This window comes from Ursus arctos, unplaced genomic scaffold (assembly GCF_023065955.2).
Source record: "Ursus arctos isolate Adak ecotype North America unplaced genomic scaffold, UrsArc2.0 scaffold_12, whole genome shotgun sequence".
In the NCBI taxonomy this organism is placed as follows: domain Eukaryota; kingdom Metazoa; phylum Chordata; class Mammalia; order Carnivora; family Ursidae; genus Ursus; species Ursus arctos.
Window position 1 is genome coordinate 9,286,670 of NW_026622786.1, and position 16,815 is coordinate 9,303,484.

The window sequence follows — 16,815 nt, forward strand, 5'->3', positions numbered from 1 at the left end:
CTAGAAACTTGTATCTGGTGTCTCCTGGACTCTGTCAAATGGGCCTTTTCTATTACTAATTTTAACCTGTATGCTACTGCTATAATAACCCACAACCATGAATACTGGGAATATTTCTAACAAATCACTGAGGCTGTGGGTGGTTTTGGGAGTCCCCTAAACAGACACCGTTATTTGAATTATTATGTACGTAAGAAAGTATTTCAATAAATTCTAATGACATCTAAAAAATAGCAGGTCAGTCATCTAAAAAAAAAAAAAAATCTATCAATGTTTCCCCAATATGGTCCAAAGAAAGTGCCTTTAGCAGCCAGCACATAAAAGAGACTCCAGAGCTGAGGTAACATCAGAGTACAGCTCTATTTTGATTCCATCAAGGTCAAGGTCTCACAATAATTCATAAGGCCAAGCTTAAAGTACCTGCTAAATCTTTCATGTTCATTAATAGAATATATCCAAATACATATTTAACTATTTGAACAAAACTTACGGTCTTATTTTATGATAAACAATCCCTTTGAAATAATTGCTGATGCTGTTACAACCTGACAAAATCTTTTTCTTCTCAGGCAGTACCACTGCAAACTCAAACAAGAATCAGCAGGAGTTCTAATTAACAAGACTTAACTGTAATATTCACTAAATTCTGCCCTCCCCCCCACACACACACACACTGGCATTCTCTTTATCTCCAAGTAATTCCTAGAATAACAAATTGAAAGACTTCTGAGATTAAATAATTTATAGAATTCTGAGGTCAATCGTTCCCCATTCTTCAATCCTTTGAGACCATTTGGAAGATATCTGCAGTATGGGTAAAGGGTTTCATGACCTATTCTTTAAAAGATGGCAGATATAATGCTAATTCTTCAGAGGCATGTTTATGAGGAGATGTGCATAGTATCTAGCAGAGTCCCTTGTAACTAAACACTTCAGAAATTTCTTATTCAATGATAAATTATTTACAGATATAGTCTACATTATTTACAAAATGTTGAATATCAAAAGCTCTCTCAACACAGGGTGGTATAATGAACCAAACAACATTATATCAAAATGTTAAGTGTCCAATAATTATATTAAAATCCATATTAAGAAAGAAAGCTCTAGTCCTTACTGCCAACTTGGAATCTGAACTATGACCATGACCCCAAAACAAACAAGAACAAAGTATGACACCACAGATGATAAAAATTCATATATATTTAAATCCGGTCAAATACCACAACCACTCCATATCATAAATCTGTTTTATTACCTCTTTAATTTTTTCCCTTTTCTTTCTTATGTCATTATCTTCTGGGTCTCCACCATTTATTCCTATTAGATTTGGTATAGGGACTGGCGGCAGTGGCTTCTTCTCTTTTGTCTTCATCTCTTGGACTACCTTATTTTTCTCTGTCTGAATTTCTGCTCGAATTTCCTCTCTCGATTTTTTTAATTTTTCTTTTGCTTCTTCCAGGGCCTTCTCGTGATCAGCTCGAATTTTATTTCTCAAACGTTCCTCTTCTTCCCTATATGAGGAGAATAAAAACACTGGTAAGAATGATCCTTAAGAACTTCAATCTTTGAACATAAAATTTAAAGTTTCCTTCACCAAACCCTGATAAAGTTTCCTTCACCAAACTCCTGCCATTAAAAGGTAAGGATGATCTGTGAGAGAGACTCAGATCTATCTGCCCAAATAGGATAAATATAACTTGGTATGAGCCCTGGATGCTGAAGACCAAACACTTTACAAGGTGGAAGAAGAGGGAACCTAGAAAGAAAGTTAAAATTGCAGGACGCAGTGAGAACAGAGAGAAGAGCAATCAGTAACTTACCAGACGGCACATGGAAAAAGAAAAGGGAGGGGGAAAGAGAGAAAACTAGATGGGGGAGAGAAATTTAAAAATAGAATTAAGTATGGGTAGGGGACAAAAATATAAATATAGGGTCAAGGAAAGAGTTAAGTGGAAAACAGAAGAGCTAGGGAAGTTCTTCATTTATTATACAGTACATGATATGCTTCTAAAACTTTCACATTTTGAAAATACTATAGATCTTAAAATACAACAATTCCCAACTGCTGTGGAAATTGTTAAAGAGAGTGCTTAAAATCTCTCTTGAACCCCTGTTAAAAATACAGATTCCAGGGGCACCTGGGTGGCTCAGTCGTTAAGCGTCTGCCTTCGGCTCGGGGCGTGATCCCGACGTTCTGGGATCGAGCCCCACGTCAGGCTCTTCCGCTGGGAGCCTGCTTCTTCCTCTCCCACTCCCCCTGCTTGTGTTCCCTCTCTCGATGGCTGTCTCTATCTCTGTCAAATAAATAAATAAAATCTTTAAAAAAAAAAATACAGATTCCAATTCAGTAAGTCTGTATGAAACCCATGACTGTGTATTATTAAGAGCTCCTCTGATGAATTCTGGTATGCACACAGGTTTGGACACTACTACCAGAGTGGACACCTATAGGGTTTTCTACCCTGGCCTACTTTTGTGAGAGCTCAGTCTTCTCTCCACTTCTACCGTATCCATGTGAATGAATACAAGAGTGGTAGTTACTATTTTCCAAATCAGTCAATGATGACTACTCTAAGTATCTAACTCAGTAGTTACCAGAGTCTCCTCTCCAGAAATTTAATTCAAACTCTGCAGACAGCTGGACCTACAACATTGCTGGTGGGAATAGAAAATGGTACAGCCACTCTGGAAAAGGTCAGCAGTTTCTTAAGAAATTAAACATGCAAGTATCACAAAATTCAGCAACTGCACTGAACATTTATTCTGGAAAAGTGAAGGCTTACATGTTCACACAAAAACCTATACATAAGCCCATCAGAAAAGGACAGGTACTGTATGATTCCGCTTACACGAGATAACTAAGGATAACCAAAATCATAGAAAGTAGGATGGTGGTTGCCAGAGGATGGGAAATGGGAAGTTATTGTTTAATGAGAAGAGTTTCAGTTTTGCAACATGAAGAATTCTGGAGATCGTTGCACAACATTATGATTGCATTTAATATCAATGCACTGTACACTTAAAAACAATTAGTGATAAATGTTATGTGTATTTTACCACAATTTCTTAAAAAATGAAGGGAAAATCCTATACAGAAATGTTTAGAACAACTTTACCCATAACAGGCAAAAACTGTAAACAACCCAAGTGTCCTTCAACAGGTAAATAAACAAACTACTGTTTATACTGTGGTATAGCCACACTACGGAATGCTACTCGCAATAAAAAAACTATTCACACACACTTGAATTTCAAAGGTATTACTATGTGAGTGAAAGAAGCCAATCTCAAAAGGTTACATTCCACATTATTCCTTTTACATGACATTCTCAGAAAGAAAAATATAAGGATGGTGAGTAGATCAGTGGTTGCCAGGAGTCATGGATGGGGGAGGGGTCAGCTATAAAGGAATAACACACAAAAGAGTTTTTTGGGAAGAAAGCATTGCTATGTAACCCAATTATAGTGATCACGGGAATAGGTACATGTGCTTAAAAATCACAGAACATCAAGAGAAAAATATCAATTTACAGTCTAATATTAAAAATAAAATGTTAAATGTTTAGAGAAAAAATTGGATTGCTAGCAGTAAGAAGGGGCTTATGAGGGAACCAGGAGAGAACACAACAGAGATGGTCAGGGCAAACACAGGGGCACTTGAGGGTAGGAAGAAAGAATCCATGGGGCCTCAAGACAGACTGGAGGTTGGAAGAATGCAGCAAAGAAAAGCCAAGGATGGCCCCTGACTGAATTCATGAGCAATTCTGGTCTGATCTGTTCAGGAGACTCAGGCAAAAGAGGGTATCATCAGCCTTCCAGCCCCCCTCCTACTCCTCCGACAGAGAAACACTGTACCTTGCCAGAGATGATAATGCGTCTATGTCAACCAAGTCTTTCTCAAACGCCTCTGCAGCTAGGGGTGATCACATAACACCATTACAACCAAAGAGACAAAGGAGGGCTACTGGGAAATATTTTCCATTTGGGATTAAAAAATGGACAGAGCCATTTGAGAAAAGGGCCTGTTAGCTACGAAGACCAAACCTACCCAAACACCTACTCCTGTCTTCAGCTGCGGTTGTGATGCCTAAAGCTGTGACAGCCATTTTGCAGGCAAAAGGCCTGGAAATAAATGGCCAACATGGTTCAGGAAAGAAAAGAAAGATGTAAAGTGCTGCTGATATCATTAGGTTGCTACCAGGGCCTACAACTGCCAGTCCCCAGATTTCGCACTCTGTAGAGCTGAACCAGTTAGTGTTCTGTCACTTCCACCTAAGAATGTTCCCAACTCCCTCACTGAGCAAAAAATGCACACAGGAGTGAGGAAAGCAGATGGCCTGGGACTAAGTTCCAAAGAGTAACATTAAACAGGAATGACTGGTTCTTTCAAGGGCGGTTTCTGTCCTGATGATGAGTGGGAGAGTCTCCATAGGGAACTATGTTTTCCATTTCTAGCTCCAAGCACCACGTTACCACTGAATGGCCCATGGAAGCCCCTACCATGTTTGCAATGGCTCATCTGTGGCATCACTGTTGAAGTATCCTCACCCACCAGTGAACCTCCACAGTTGGGTATTACATGCCACTTTCTAGAGGGGAGAAATATGGGTGACAACACATTCTATGTCCCTCTCCAAAGCTTCACAATGCACATGGGTATTTTAAAGGCTCTGAGAAGTTCTGCAATAAAGGTGCCTAACATAATACTGCCCAACCTTTTTTAGTCACAGTGCTCCCTTTCTACACACACCCCTTGCAGCATGCCATGAAACACACTGTCATAGATGAATGTCCTCAAACCATGCCATCAACCAACTAAGCCTTTGATAGAACCACCACTTTTTTGCTGTGTGACATTAGACGTATGTCACCTCTCTGAGCTTCCTTTTCCCATCTGTGAAGAGAGTATCCCCACCAAGCTTGCAAGACTGTTGTGAGGAGTGGATGAGATGACACATGAGTCTAAGAGTACAGAAAAGTCCTTATTAACTCAAGTTTCCTTCCTTCCCTTACCACCTACCCTTTTCCTCATCACACACACACACACACACACACACACACACACACAGAATGCCATTTAATGATCTGGGATAACATCGGGGACCAATATCCAGGGACATCTTGCAACTTCTCAGCATCCCTGCACTGAATGACATAACAGCTTCTGGGCAAACCTGCAAGGATTTAGAGGGCACCAAATGCTCTTAAAATGTGGCCAGCCTCCCAAAGAACTAGCAGAGAGCTGTGCCCTCTCTTTTCCATCCCTGAGTCCTTTGCCCATATGCCCATAATGGCAGCTGGGGCCTTCAGGATTACCTTAGAAATAAAAGGCATAATGGGCATGAGTGCAGGGAAGCCTATTTTCATTTACTATTTTTTACTAATTAAATGCTAACATCAATTATTTCCCTAAAAGTAAGGAAGTATATTTGATAGCACATGTATACGTAAACAATTTTCAAATTACAAAATTTTTAAAAATAAAAAATTGAATCCTCTAAATTTTAGTACTCTATGCGAAAGCCCCCAGTCACTTTACCCCACTTTACTTATTGTTATGGCATCCAAAATTGTTCATCAGAACCTGTACTGTTGCAATATTGGGCAGTCTTTTTCAAAAATATTTTGAAAATCCAAAGATCTATAAATTTGCATTTGTCCCTCAAAAATAATTATTTGTTTAGCAGTTTAGTGAGTACAGTCACCATAGAATAACCACCATAAACTGGATTTCAAAAAAAGACCAGTCTAGTCCTCAAGAGGAACTTCAGAGTCCAAGGAATTGAGTTGGACCTCCCATTAACTGGGTACCAAGAAGAATCATTTTATAGTTTGAGGAGAAAAAGTACTTAAGGTAAAAGTACTTAATCCAAAAGTCAGGAGACAATTCTCTTTCCAGCTCTGCCCCGACTTACTCTGCAATCTTACACAAATCACTAAAAACCACAAGATCAGTACTTTCTCGTTAAATACATATTGATACTACCCCGCCTATACCACTTGGCTAGTGGTATCCAAAGGTAAGTAAAAGTACTTAGTAAGTTGTAATCCATTAATTATAGCAAACACCCTAATCTCTCTGATAGTTTCTTCTCTATAGATAACAAATTTTTATTTTCATTTTGGTCTCCTTTCAAGGGGCCCCTCAAATTTTTAGTGGCCAAATTTCTAGATTTTCAATTACACCAGCTGAATCCACTCTTTTTGGATGTTTATTTTCACCTAGTTGATCTTTTACTTATGTATTTTTAAGATTTTTTTAACTCTGATATCTTCAACAGATAATCAGGTTGAACATGCATTTGTGTATGTCTTCTTCAACTTTCCATCAGTGCCTTGTATCTTTCTGTGTAGTAAGGAATCTGGCCATGTCCAAAGAGAAGTCTGGCCTTTGTCCTCAACTTCTGGGAGGAAATCTGTCATATCTGACTAAAGTGTCCTTGTTTACAGTGAGTGCTGGCCGCACCCAATCTTAGGGTCGTGCTGGCCACATCTGATAGTCCTAGAGTCAGGGCTGGCCACACTAGAAACACCAACAATATGACTTAGGGTCAGGGTTCTGGGTCAAAGAGTTTCACTGAGACTGAGTTCAATCATGTGGGCAATCAATTAATCAAGCCTACATAATAAAGCCTCAATAAAATTTCAGGACACCAAAACTTAAGCAAGCTTACCTGATTAGCAATATGTACTGGCACAATTTGATGAGGGGGCGGGGGGAGTAATGTCCTGACTTCACAAGGCTCCACATCTGGAACCTTCCTGGACTTTACCCAGTGTGCTTCCTCCTTTGGCTGACTGTAAACTCTATCTTTTCCCTGTAATCTACAATCCTTTCATGAGTGTAACAGCTTTCAGTAAGTTCTGTGAGTGCTAGCAAATTATCAAACCTGAGGGTGGTTGTGAGAGACCCCTGAAATTGCAGGTGGTGTCAGAAGTGAGGTGGTCTTGTGTAGAACTGGGACCTAAACTTTGAAGTTGGGCTAACCCTGGGCACCTTCCAAGGCTTCCAATAAAATCTAGCATTACATACACAGGTTCTCATGAGATGTGAAATTGCTTTTTTCAATTACATCTTAATGTGTAATATTTAACTCACTTTTTGATACCCTATAAATAATATAAGGTTTTGTTGTTTTGTTTTGTCTTGTTTTGTTTTTGTTTTGTCCTTCCATGCACCCTTGGTCCCTGAAAAGCAAAAGCAAATGACAACAATTGTGGCTTAAATCATATAAGACACTGGTTTAGTCAATGACTTAGATTATCTTATTTAATTCTCACACCAATTTATGAGGTACCCTCTACTAAGCATTGTTCTCCATCTTATTAGAAAAATACTAAGGCACAAAGAGAAAAATTAAGTAATTTTAGTTCAGGGTCATAGAGCTAGTAAGTAGAGAGCCTAGACAGAAGCATATGCATTTTGACTTCTTAAACATTTACGCAAATAGCGCCTTTCATACAAAAGATGAATTGTATTTAAGAGTTTGTCTCTTAAAGTGCAGATACAAACACTATTTCTCAATCTTTCTTCCCTTCTTTCATCCTACAGCCCTCACTTTTTAGCTAACCACATGCTCCTGCTAAAAATAAAACTCTATTTCTCAGCCTCCCTTACTGAAACCGCCCTAATAGAATTTGTGTGATCACAAATAAGCTTTTATCTTGCTTAAGCCACTGTTGTTTTGTGACTTTTATGTTTGGTAAAATGACCTAATATTAACTGAACCACTCACTCTCCAACCTAAATATTCTTTTTCCCTTAGGCTTTCATTAGTATCTAAGGGCTGATTTGCCAGAAAGAAACTATCCAGGTGATAAATTTCCCTCTCCAATTAGGGAGTATTAAAATAAGTCATGTTTGGAAACATTCTGAAGGGCAAATACAATCCTCAATTACATAAGGATACATAAAATTACACTGAAATCTTGTTTGGCAAAGATTTAGGCAGATATACAAATACTCTCTCCCTCTCTACTCTTCATCTAACAAACATGAAGTCTCATCCATCCTTAAAAAAAAAATGAATAAAAACTTCCCTCAAAACTGCAGGTCTCCACCTTCGCTGGTGTCCCCCTTCCTCTTACCACCACACTTTTTCAAAAGCACTACACTTTCTACTTCTACTTTCCTTAACCTCACATCACTCTTCTACCATCACAGTTAAAAAACTGATAACCAAGTTTATCCATCCTTTGAAACCACCTCTTCCTCACACTTGCCTTTCCAACAAACTGCTGATTACTGGCTTTACCATGATTAATCGGCCCCAAAAATGTCTTATTCAACACCAATTGTATTTTCTCAACTATTATAACAAAAATACACACACACACACACACACACACACACACACAAGCGCACACGGTCAGCCTTTACCAGGTTACTAAGTACTCCAAATTTAAATTTCCAACAATATGTAAGACACTGCCATCGACTATTTGCCAAACTCCTCCAAACTGACATGTCCAAAACAGAACTGAATGATTACTAAGGAAAAGGGACAATCACAGGCTAAGTTCATTCACAAACACAGATTTTTTTTTTAATTAAAGTATCAGCAAAGTTAACCAGCAATAATAAAACACAGAAAAAAAAATACTCCATCATAACTAACTGGACTTAGTCCAGAAACAAGAATAGCTTAACATTAGAAAATTCTATCCATGTAACTTACCTATTATTAAAGAATAAAAATTATATAAATCACTCAGTAGAAACAGAAAAATAAAGTGATAAAATTCAACATCCATTCCTCATTTTAAAACCTTATAGCAAGGGGTGCCTGGCCGGCTCAATGGGTAGGGCCTACAACTCTTGCTCTTAGGGTTTTGAGTTCAAGTCCCACATTGGGCAGAGGAGATTACTTAAAAAATAAAATCTTTAAAAAAATAAAACCTTATACCAAAGGAGAAAAAGAGAACTTTTTCAACTGAATAAAAGATATCTTCCAAAACCTATAGCAAATAGCAATCTTAATAGTGAAACTTTAGAAGCATTCCCTTCAAAATGAGGGAAACAAATAAGAAAGCTCACCATCAAAACTTTATTTGATTGTACTGGATGTTCTAGCCAGCAAAGTAAAAGATGATGAACATATAAGAAAAAGTTCAAAGTCTTCTGTCATAGATAATATGATTTATACATAGGAAACCCAAAGAATCTACAAATTCTTAGAAATATGAGTGCAGCAAGGAAGGGAAGGAAACGAACAGACAGCAGGCACCCGATAAATGTCACTGCCTTTCTCCTTCCTACCCTTTGGTCTCACCTTTCTAGACTCCAAGCACTCAAATTTCCTCTGATACATTATTTTCTCTTAAGGTAAAACCACTGTTTACATCAGCTTTCATTCACATCCATTATTTCATTGCTAAGATTTCCAGGCCCTGCTCTTCTGGTTTAGATTTAAGGAACATAAAAGCCCTAAAGACTTTGTCAGATAACTTTTCTAAAGCATTATAAGCGAATTTTAGTAAAGTGACTCTGACTAATCTCCAAATTCTAATAACCCTATGAGTTGACCATAAAACATGCTGAATGAATCAGAACTGCAATGCTATTTTCCAAAAGATAAATGACAATGACCTACCTATATGATGGCCTTTAATTTTTTTTTTTAAGATTTTATTTATTTGAGACAGAGAGAGAGCACAAGTGGGGTGAGGGGCAGAGGGAGAGGGAGAAGCAGGCTCTCCCCTGAGCAGGGAGCCCCACGCCAGGCCGGATCCCAGGACCCTGAGATCATGATCTGAGCCGAAGGCAGCCACCCAACTGAATGAGCCACCCAGGCGCCCCATGATGGCCTTTTTCTTAATGACAAAGCTAAATATTAACCTTTCAAACATCCTCTATCTTAGTAACACTCCAAAGAAATTTGAGGATCCAGGAAAGCGCAACAAAAATCTGGGAAGTGGTTATGTAAATAGCTACTTATACACAATCATAGGCTAAGAATGGTTTTAGGAAACGACCATAAGACAGTCAGCAACACGTACAGATTATACTGGAATAACAATATTCTACAGTGCTCAGTGGCAAGTGCCTGAAAGAATTTAAGACTTTCCAAAAAGAAATGCCACTGCTTCCGGTCATGAAGGAAGAACTCCTTAAACTCAAGCTAAATAAAACAGTGATAATTATTTTCAGAGGGTTGTTCACAAATATAGTCTAAAATGACTCTTCATAGCAAATGAATGCACTCTACGTACACAGAATACACTGTCATACAAAAGACAAAGAACTTTCTGAATGTTACTGTTTTAAGCTAAACCGTGTACCTTCTGGTGTACAGATTTGTAGTTATGAACCATGAGAGACTGTAGACTCTGGGAAACAAACGGAGGGCTTCAGAGGGGAGGGGGGTGGGGGAATGGGATAGGCTGGTGATGGGTAGTAAGGAGGGCACGTATTGCATGGTGCACTGGGTGTTATATGCAAGTAATGAATCGTGGAAAACTGGGGGTGTACTATATGGTGACTAACATAATATAATAAAAAATATTATTTAAAAAAAAAGAACCAAAGAGCACAAATTCTAGCACATTTGGGTTCCCTATACCATAAGAGTGAATCCATTCTTTAAAAGAAATATGTTAAGGGGCGCCTGGGTGGCTCAGTCGTTAAGCGTCTGCCTTCAGCTCAGGGCATGATCCCAGGGTCCTGGGATTGAGCCCCGCATCGGGCTCCCTGCTCTGCTGGGAGCCTGCTTCTTCCTCTCCCACTCCCCCTGCTTGTGTTCCCTCTCTCGCTGGCTGTCTCACTCTGTCAAGTAAATAAATAAAATCTTAAAAAAATATGTATGTTAAAAGGAAAGCCCAACTATTCATCAATACAAGTAATTGGTCAGTCACCTGAAAAAATGAAAGAGATTCAAAGTGAAACAAAATTCACTGAGAAATCCAATGACCCTTAAGTTTCCATACCAAATCCACTTTGGTCATGTGGGTCCCAAATAATACCAAGTTCTTTCACACTCCCGTCTTAATAATGCAGCTCATGAACATCAACACAACTCACTGTCTCTATCTTAAATTTGGTCAGATATAGGTCAACCATATGGCTATCAAAAAAATGCGTTTACAACAGAGAACTGTTATAGATCAATCTAACTACATTTTAGGGAATTTTAGTTTCAAGTTAATGGTAATTTCAGGTTAAATCACTAGTTATCAGTCACTGAATTAATTTCAGCTTAACTCAGTGATAATCAAAAAACATCTACCAAATGTGAGGGGCACTGAGCTAGGTGCAGGGAATACAAAGAAAAATAAGATATTATTTGGGGCACCTGGGTGGCTCAGTCGTTAAGCGTCTGCCTTCCGCTCAGGGCGTGATCCCAGCGTTCTGGAATCAAGCCCTGCATCAGGCTCCTCCGCTGGGAGCCTGCTTCTTCCTCTCCCGCTCCCCCTGCTTGTGTTCCCCCTCTCACTGGCTCTCTCTGTCAAATAAACAAATAAAATTTTAAAAAAAGATATTATTTGCCCACAGGAGTTAACAATCCAATAAATATGCAACCAAAGCAAATACAAAATGAGTGGATCACAAAAAAGGAAGTAAATAACTGCAGGTGGTGTAACAGGGACTGTAGGTTAGACAGAAGTAAGATATCCACAGGAAAGGTATTCTCTAAACACACAAGTATGCCCTGAGAAGATTTACATAGGAAAATAGTTTAGAAATGCATGATCTTCAGGGCACCTGGGTGACGCAGTCGGTTAAGCATCCTGACTTCTGGTTTTGGTTCAGATTGCCAAATCTGCATCGTGGGATTGGGCCTGAGCCCCACATCAGGCTCTGCACTCAGAGGAGTCTGCTTGGGATTATCTCTCCCTTCCCCCTCTGCCCCTCCCCTTCCCTCTCTAAAATAAATAAAAATAAATCTTGGGGGAAAAAAAAAGAAATGCATGATCTTCAAACACAATTTAGAAGGAAAAACATGAGTTTGCCAGGCAGATCAAGAAAATAAGAGCATGCTAGGCATAGAAGGGATAGTATATAAAGCTATGGAAGAAGTGACACAACAGACCAGTTAGCCACTGAGTTGCTGTGGATGTTAACTGACAGCATATGTGGTGGGAGAGGGTCTGGTACAGCAGAGTAAAACAGACTGGACGTAACAAGGAAGCTGGAGAGGACAAAATCTGAATCATGAACAGAGCTTGCATTGCATCCTGATGAAAAAAGGAAGCCACTAAAGGACTTCTACTTGAAAATGACATGCCTATACTTAAGTTTTAAAAGAAAAAAACAAAAACAAAACACAATACCTCCTGAGGACTGACATGGGGGCAAGGGAGTTAGGAAGGAAGATGATACAGGAAATAGGAGGTCACCCAAACAAAAAAATGACACAGACCTAATAAAATACATCTAAAGTAGATATGGAGAAGCAGGACCAAATATCAAAGACCTTAGAAAGGCAAGACCAATAAATAAGTTTAAGTAAGTGATTATACATGAATGGGAAAAGGAGCTATATGATAGGTTTTTATCACTCAACTGCGTGGATAGAAAGAGGTAAGAATTAACTAAACAGAGAATAGAGAAAAGGCTGACTTGAAAAATACAGGGAAAGAGTGAGAAAGAATTGCGTAAGTATGATTTTAGACATGCTATGTTCAAAAAGTCAACCAAGTAAGCAGGTTAAGATCTCCAGGGCTGAAGACATGCATTTGGAAATCATCAGCCTACAGGAGGAGCTGATGCTCCCACCTGTTCATTTATATGGGTGAATTTTATGGTATGTAAAGTAAACCTCATAAAGATGTTTACTGAAAAACAGGAGAGGTTATGTGGATGTCAGATAGTAGTCTTCAGAGCAGGGATAAAGAGGGTTTTATAATAACAGGGGCAATACATCAATAGAATACAGCAAAAGAATAAACAATGTAAACATTACACATCTAATCAGAGGGTTTCAAAATATATGAAGCAAAACTGACAGAAATAAAAGGAAAAATAGACAAATCCACAGTATATTAGGCAAATTCAATACACTTCACTCAAAAACTCATAAAAGAAGAAGGAAAATCAGTAAGGACATAAAAGACGAACAACACACCATCAACCAACCTGACCTAAATGACATTTATAAAACACACTAGCCAACAACAGCAAAACACACATTGTATTCAAATGCAAACAGAACATTTACCAATACAGACCATTTTCTGGGCTGTAAAACAAGTCTCAATAAATTTAAAAGGATTCAAACCATAAAGAGTATGTTTTTTGCTATACTAGAATTAAAGTGGCAGTCAATAACATGAAGAGATCCAGATAACCTCCCAATATTTGAAAATTGAGTAATACATCTCTCAGTAATTAAGGGTCAAAAAAGAAAACAAAAGTGATACTAGGGGCACCTGGATGGCTCAGTTGGTTAAGCATCTGCCTTTGGCTTAGGTCATGATCCCAGAGTCCTAGGATCAAGTCCCACACTGGGCTCCCTGCTTAGCAGGGAGTCTGCTTCACCCTCTACTCCTCCCCGCCCCACACTTATGATCTCTCTCTCTCTCACTCTCAAGCTCTTGCTCTCTCTCTCATATAAATAAAATCTTTTTAAAAAAGATGCTAGATGACTACAGTGGTGGATGCATGTAAGTGTGCATATGTTAAACACCACTGAAGCGTACACTTCAAGTGGTTGAATTGTATGGTATGTGAATTCGATCTCAATAAAGCTAATTTTTTTTAAAAAATTAAATTAGAAAGTTGCTTGAACTAAATGGAAACATCAAAATTTGTAGGTGAAGCTCAAGGAATCCTTACAGAAAATTCACAGCACTAAATGCCAGCATGAAGAAAAGAAGAAAGGTTACAGGGACAGCTCTAGCATAACCAATCCAACATAGAAAGATCTTATATGAAGGACCTCAGGTTCTAACTTAAAAGAAAAAGAGTAAATTAAACCTAAAGTTAGCAGAAGAAATGAAATAATAAAAGTGAAAAGAAATAAAAGAGAAAACTGAAGATTGAGCAAAACTAATGAAACAAAAAGCTCACACTGAGAGTTAAAAAAAAAAAAAAAAAGATGGGGCGCCTGGGTGGCGCAGTCTTTAAGCATCTGCCTTCAGCTCAGGGCGTGATCCTGGCATTCTGGGATCGAGCCCCACATCAGGCTCCTCTGCTAGGAGCCTGCTTCTTCCTCTCCCACTCCCTCTGCTTGTGTTCCCTCTCTCACTGGCTGTCTCTCTGTGTCAAATAAATAAAAGCTTTAAAAAAATAAAAATTAAAAAACAAGATAAATTTTTGACAACACTGATAAGAAGGGGAAAAAAGAAAGCCACAAATTATAATAACTGGAATGAAAACAGCAGCATAACTACAATACTACAAATATTATAAGTATATATAATATAGCAAGGGACCATTTTTCACAAGGTTACACCAAAAATTCAACAATTTACATTTCTTTCTTAAAAAAAAAATACTCAAGTGGACTCAAGAGGACCTAGACTACTACCTGAATAGCCAATATCTATTTAAAAAGACAATGTGTATGTAAAACTTTCCACAGAGAACTCCAGTTCAGATGATTTCACTGGTAAACTCTACCAAGTATTTAGGGAAGAATCAATATCAGGAACTCAGGAAACTGAAGAGGGAATACTTCTCAACTCATTTCATAAGGACAACATTACTTTGATACCAAACCAGACAAAAATAATAAATAACTACTCCTCATGAACACAGAAAAGCATTTCTGTGATTTAAAAAATATGCAATGACTGAATGGAGTTAAAATTCAAAATCAAACAATGCAAGTCACCATATTAACAGACTTCTAAGAAATGACTATATGATCATCTCAGTAGATACAGAAAGAGAATTGACAAAATCCAATTCCTATTCCTGATTTAAAAAAAAAACAAACAAACAAAAAAAAAAAACCTCTCAGCAAACTAAGAATGTAAGGGAACTCCTAATCTAATAAAGGGCATCTACGAAAAACCTACAGCTAACATCATCCTTAATGGTGAAAGACAGAATGCTTCCTCCTGAAGATAAGGAAAAAGGGAAGGATGCCCACTCTCACTACTTCCATCCAAAAATGTATTAGAGATTCTAGCCAGTGCAAAAGGGCAAGAAAAAATAAACAACCAGTTCAGAAAGGAGGAAGTAAAACTGTATTTATTCACAGACAGGACTGTAGAAAATCTATAACCATATTTTGCAATTCTGCACCTTTCAGATTATATACATGGTAACCACCCCTCCTCTGAAATCTTCTCTATTCTGCCCTGATGAGTTCATATGCATTTGTAAAAATTCCACTCTCTATATTCAGCATTCTCTATATTCCCCACAACCCTTTTTTTTCCAGCTTTGAGATATAACTGACATAGAACATTGTATAAGTTTCAGGTGCATTAACACGTTGATATGATAGATGTATATATAGCAAAATGATAACCACCACAGCATCAGCTAACATCTCCATCGTGTCATATAATTATCATTTCTTATTTGTGATAAGAACATTTAAGATCTACTCTCTTAACAACTTTCAAGTATATAATATTGTTAACTATAATCACCATGCTTATATATTAGATCCCCAGAACTTGTTCATCTTATAATTGGAAGTTTGTACCCTTTGACCAACATCTCCCCATTTCCCCCACTCCCAGCACCTGACAACCACAATTGTAAGTCTCTGTTTCTATGACTTGGGCCTTTTTATATTCTACTTACAAGTGATACATTTGCCTTTCTCTGTCTGACTTACCTCACTAAGCGTATGGCAGTATGCCATCACAAATGAAAGTATGTCCTTCTTTCATATGAGAATAGTATTCCACTGTATGTATGCATACGTCTTCTTTACCCATATATCCAAACTGACAAGCCCCTAAGTTGTTACCATATCTTTGGTTATCGTAATACTGTAGTGAACATGGGAGTGCCAGTATCTTGTCGAGATCCTGTTTCCACTTCCTTTCAGAAGTGCAACTGCTGGATCTTATCATGGTAAGTCGTTTTAATTATGGTAGGTCGTTTTAATTTTTTGATGAACCTGCATAACATTTTCCATAGTGGTCATACCAATTTACATTCCCACCAATAGTGTACAAGGCTTCCCTTTTCCCTGCTATCCTCACCAACACTTGTTATCTCGTCTTTTTGATAATAAATATCTAGCACCTGAAGCGATATCTCATTGTGCTTTTGATTCGCATTGCCCTGAGGATTAGTGATGTTAAGCATCTTTTCTCGTCTTTTGGCCATTTGTAGGTCTTCTTTGGAAAAAACTATTCTGTTCCCCTGCCCATTTTTTAGTTGCGTTGTTTGCTTTTTTTCTACTGAGTTGTAGGAGTTCTTTATATAGTTTGGATATTACCTTATCGGCAATATGATTTCCAAATATTTTTGCCCGTCCCTTAGGTCACCTTTTCATTTTGGATTAATGTTTCTCTTGCCGTACAGCTTTTAGTTTGATGAAATCCAGGTGTTAATGTTTGTTTTTGTTATTTGTGCTTTTAGAGTCATCTCCAAAAAATCATTGACAACGACAAATATGTCAAGGATCTTTTCCCACTTTCCTCTACAAGTCTGACTGTTCAAAGTCTTACGGTTAAGACTACAGTCCACTTTGAGTTAATTTTACGAGTGGTATAAGTCCATTTTATAAGTGATATATGTGGTTATCAAGTTTTCCCAACACACCATTTATTGAAGAGACTATCCTTTCCCGTGGAATATTCTTGACTCCCTTGTCAAATATCATGAGGGTTTATTTCTCTTGATTCTGTTCCATTTGTCTATGTGTCTATTTTTTATGCTAGGACCATACTGTTTTGATTACT

At 38.0% G+C, this 16,815-nt stretch overlaps 1 protein-coding gene across 4 annotated transcripts in view; it reads right to left on the minus strand.

Annotated features, from left to right (window-relative positions):
* The window catches only part of MAN1A2 (mannosidase alpha class 1A member 2), a 187,557-nt gene that overhangs the window by 145,950 nt on the left and 24,792 nt on the right, over positions 1 to 16,815 (minus strand). For 3 of the 4 annotated variants that reach the window (XM_026483649.4, XM_057310337.1, XM_048220279.2), the window contains exon 2: positions 1,259 to 1,514. In XM_026483649.4, coding sequence (XP_026339434.1) covers positions 1,259 to 1,514 — 256 coding nt within the window. Of the gene's footprint in view, positions 1 to 1,258; positions 1,515 to 7,102; positions 7,192 to 16,815 lie in introns of those variants that run through there. The other variant, XM_057310338.1, reaches the window with a different exon arrangement.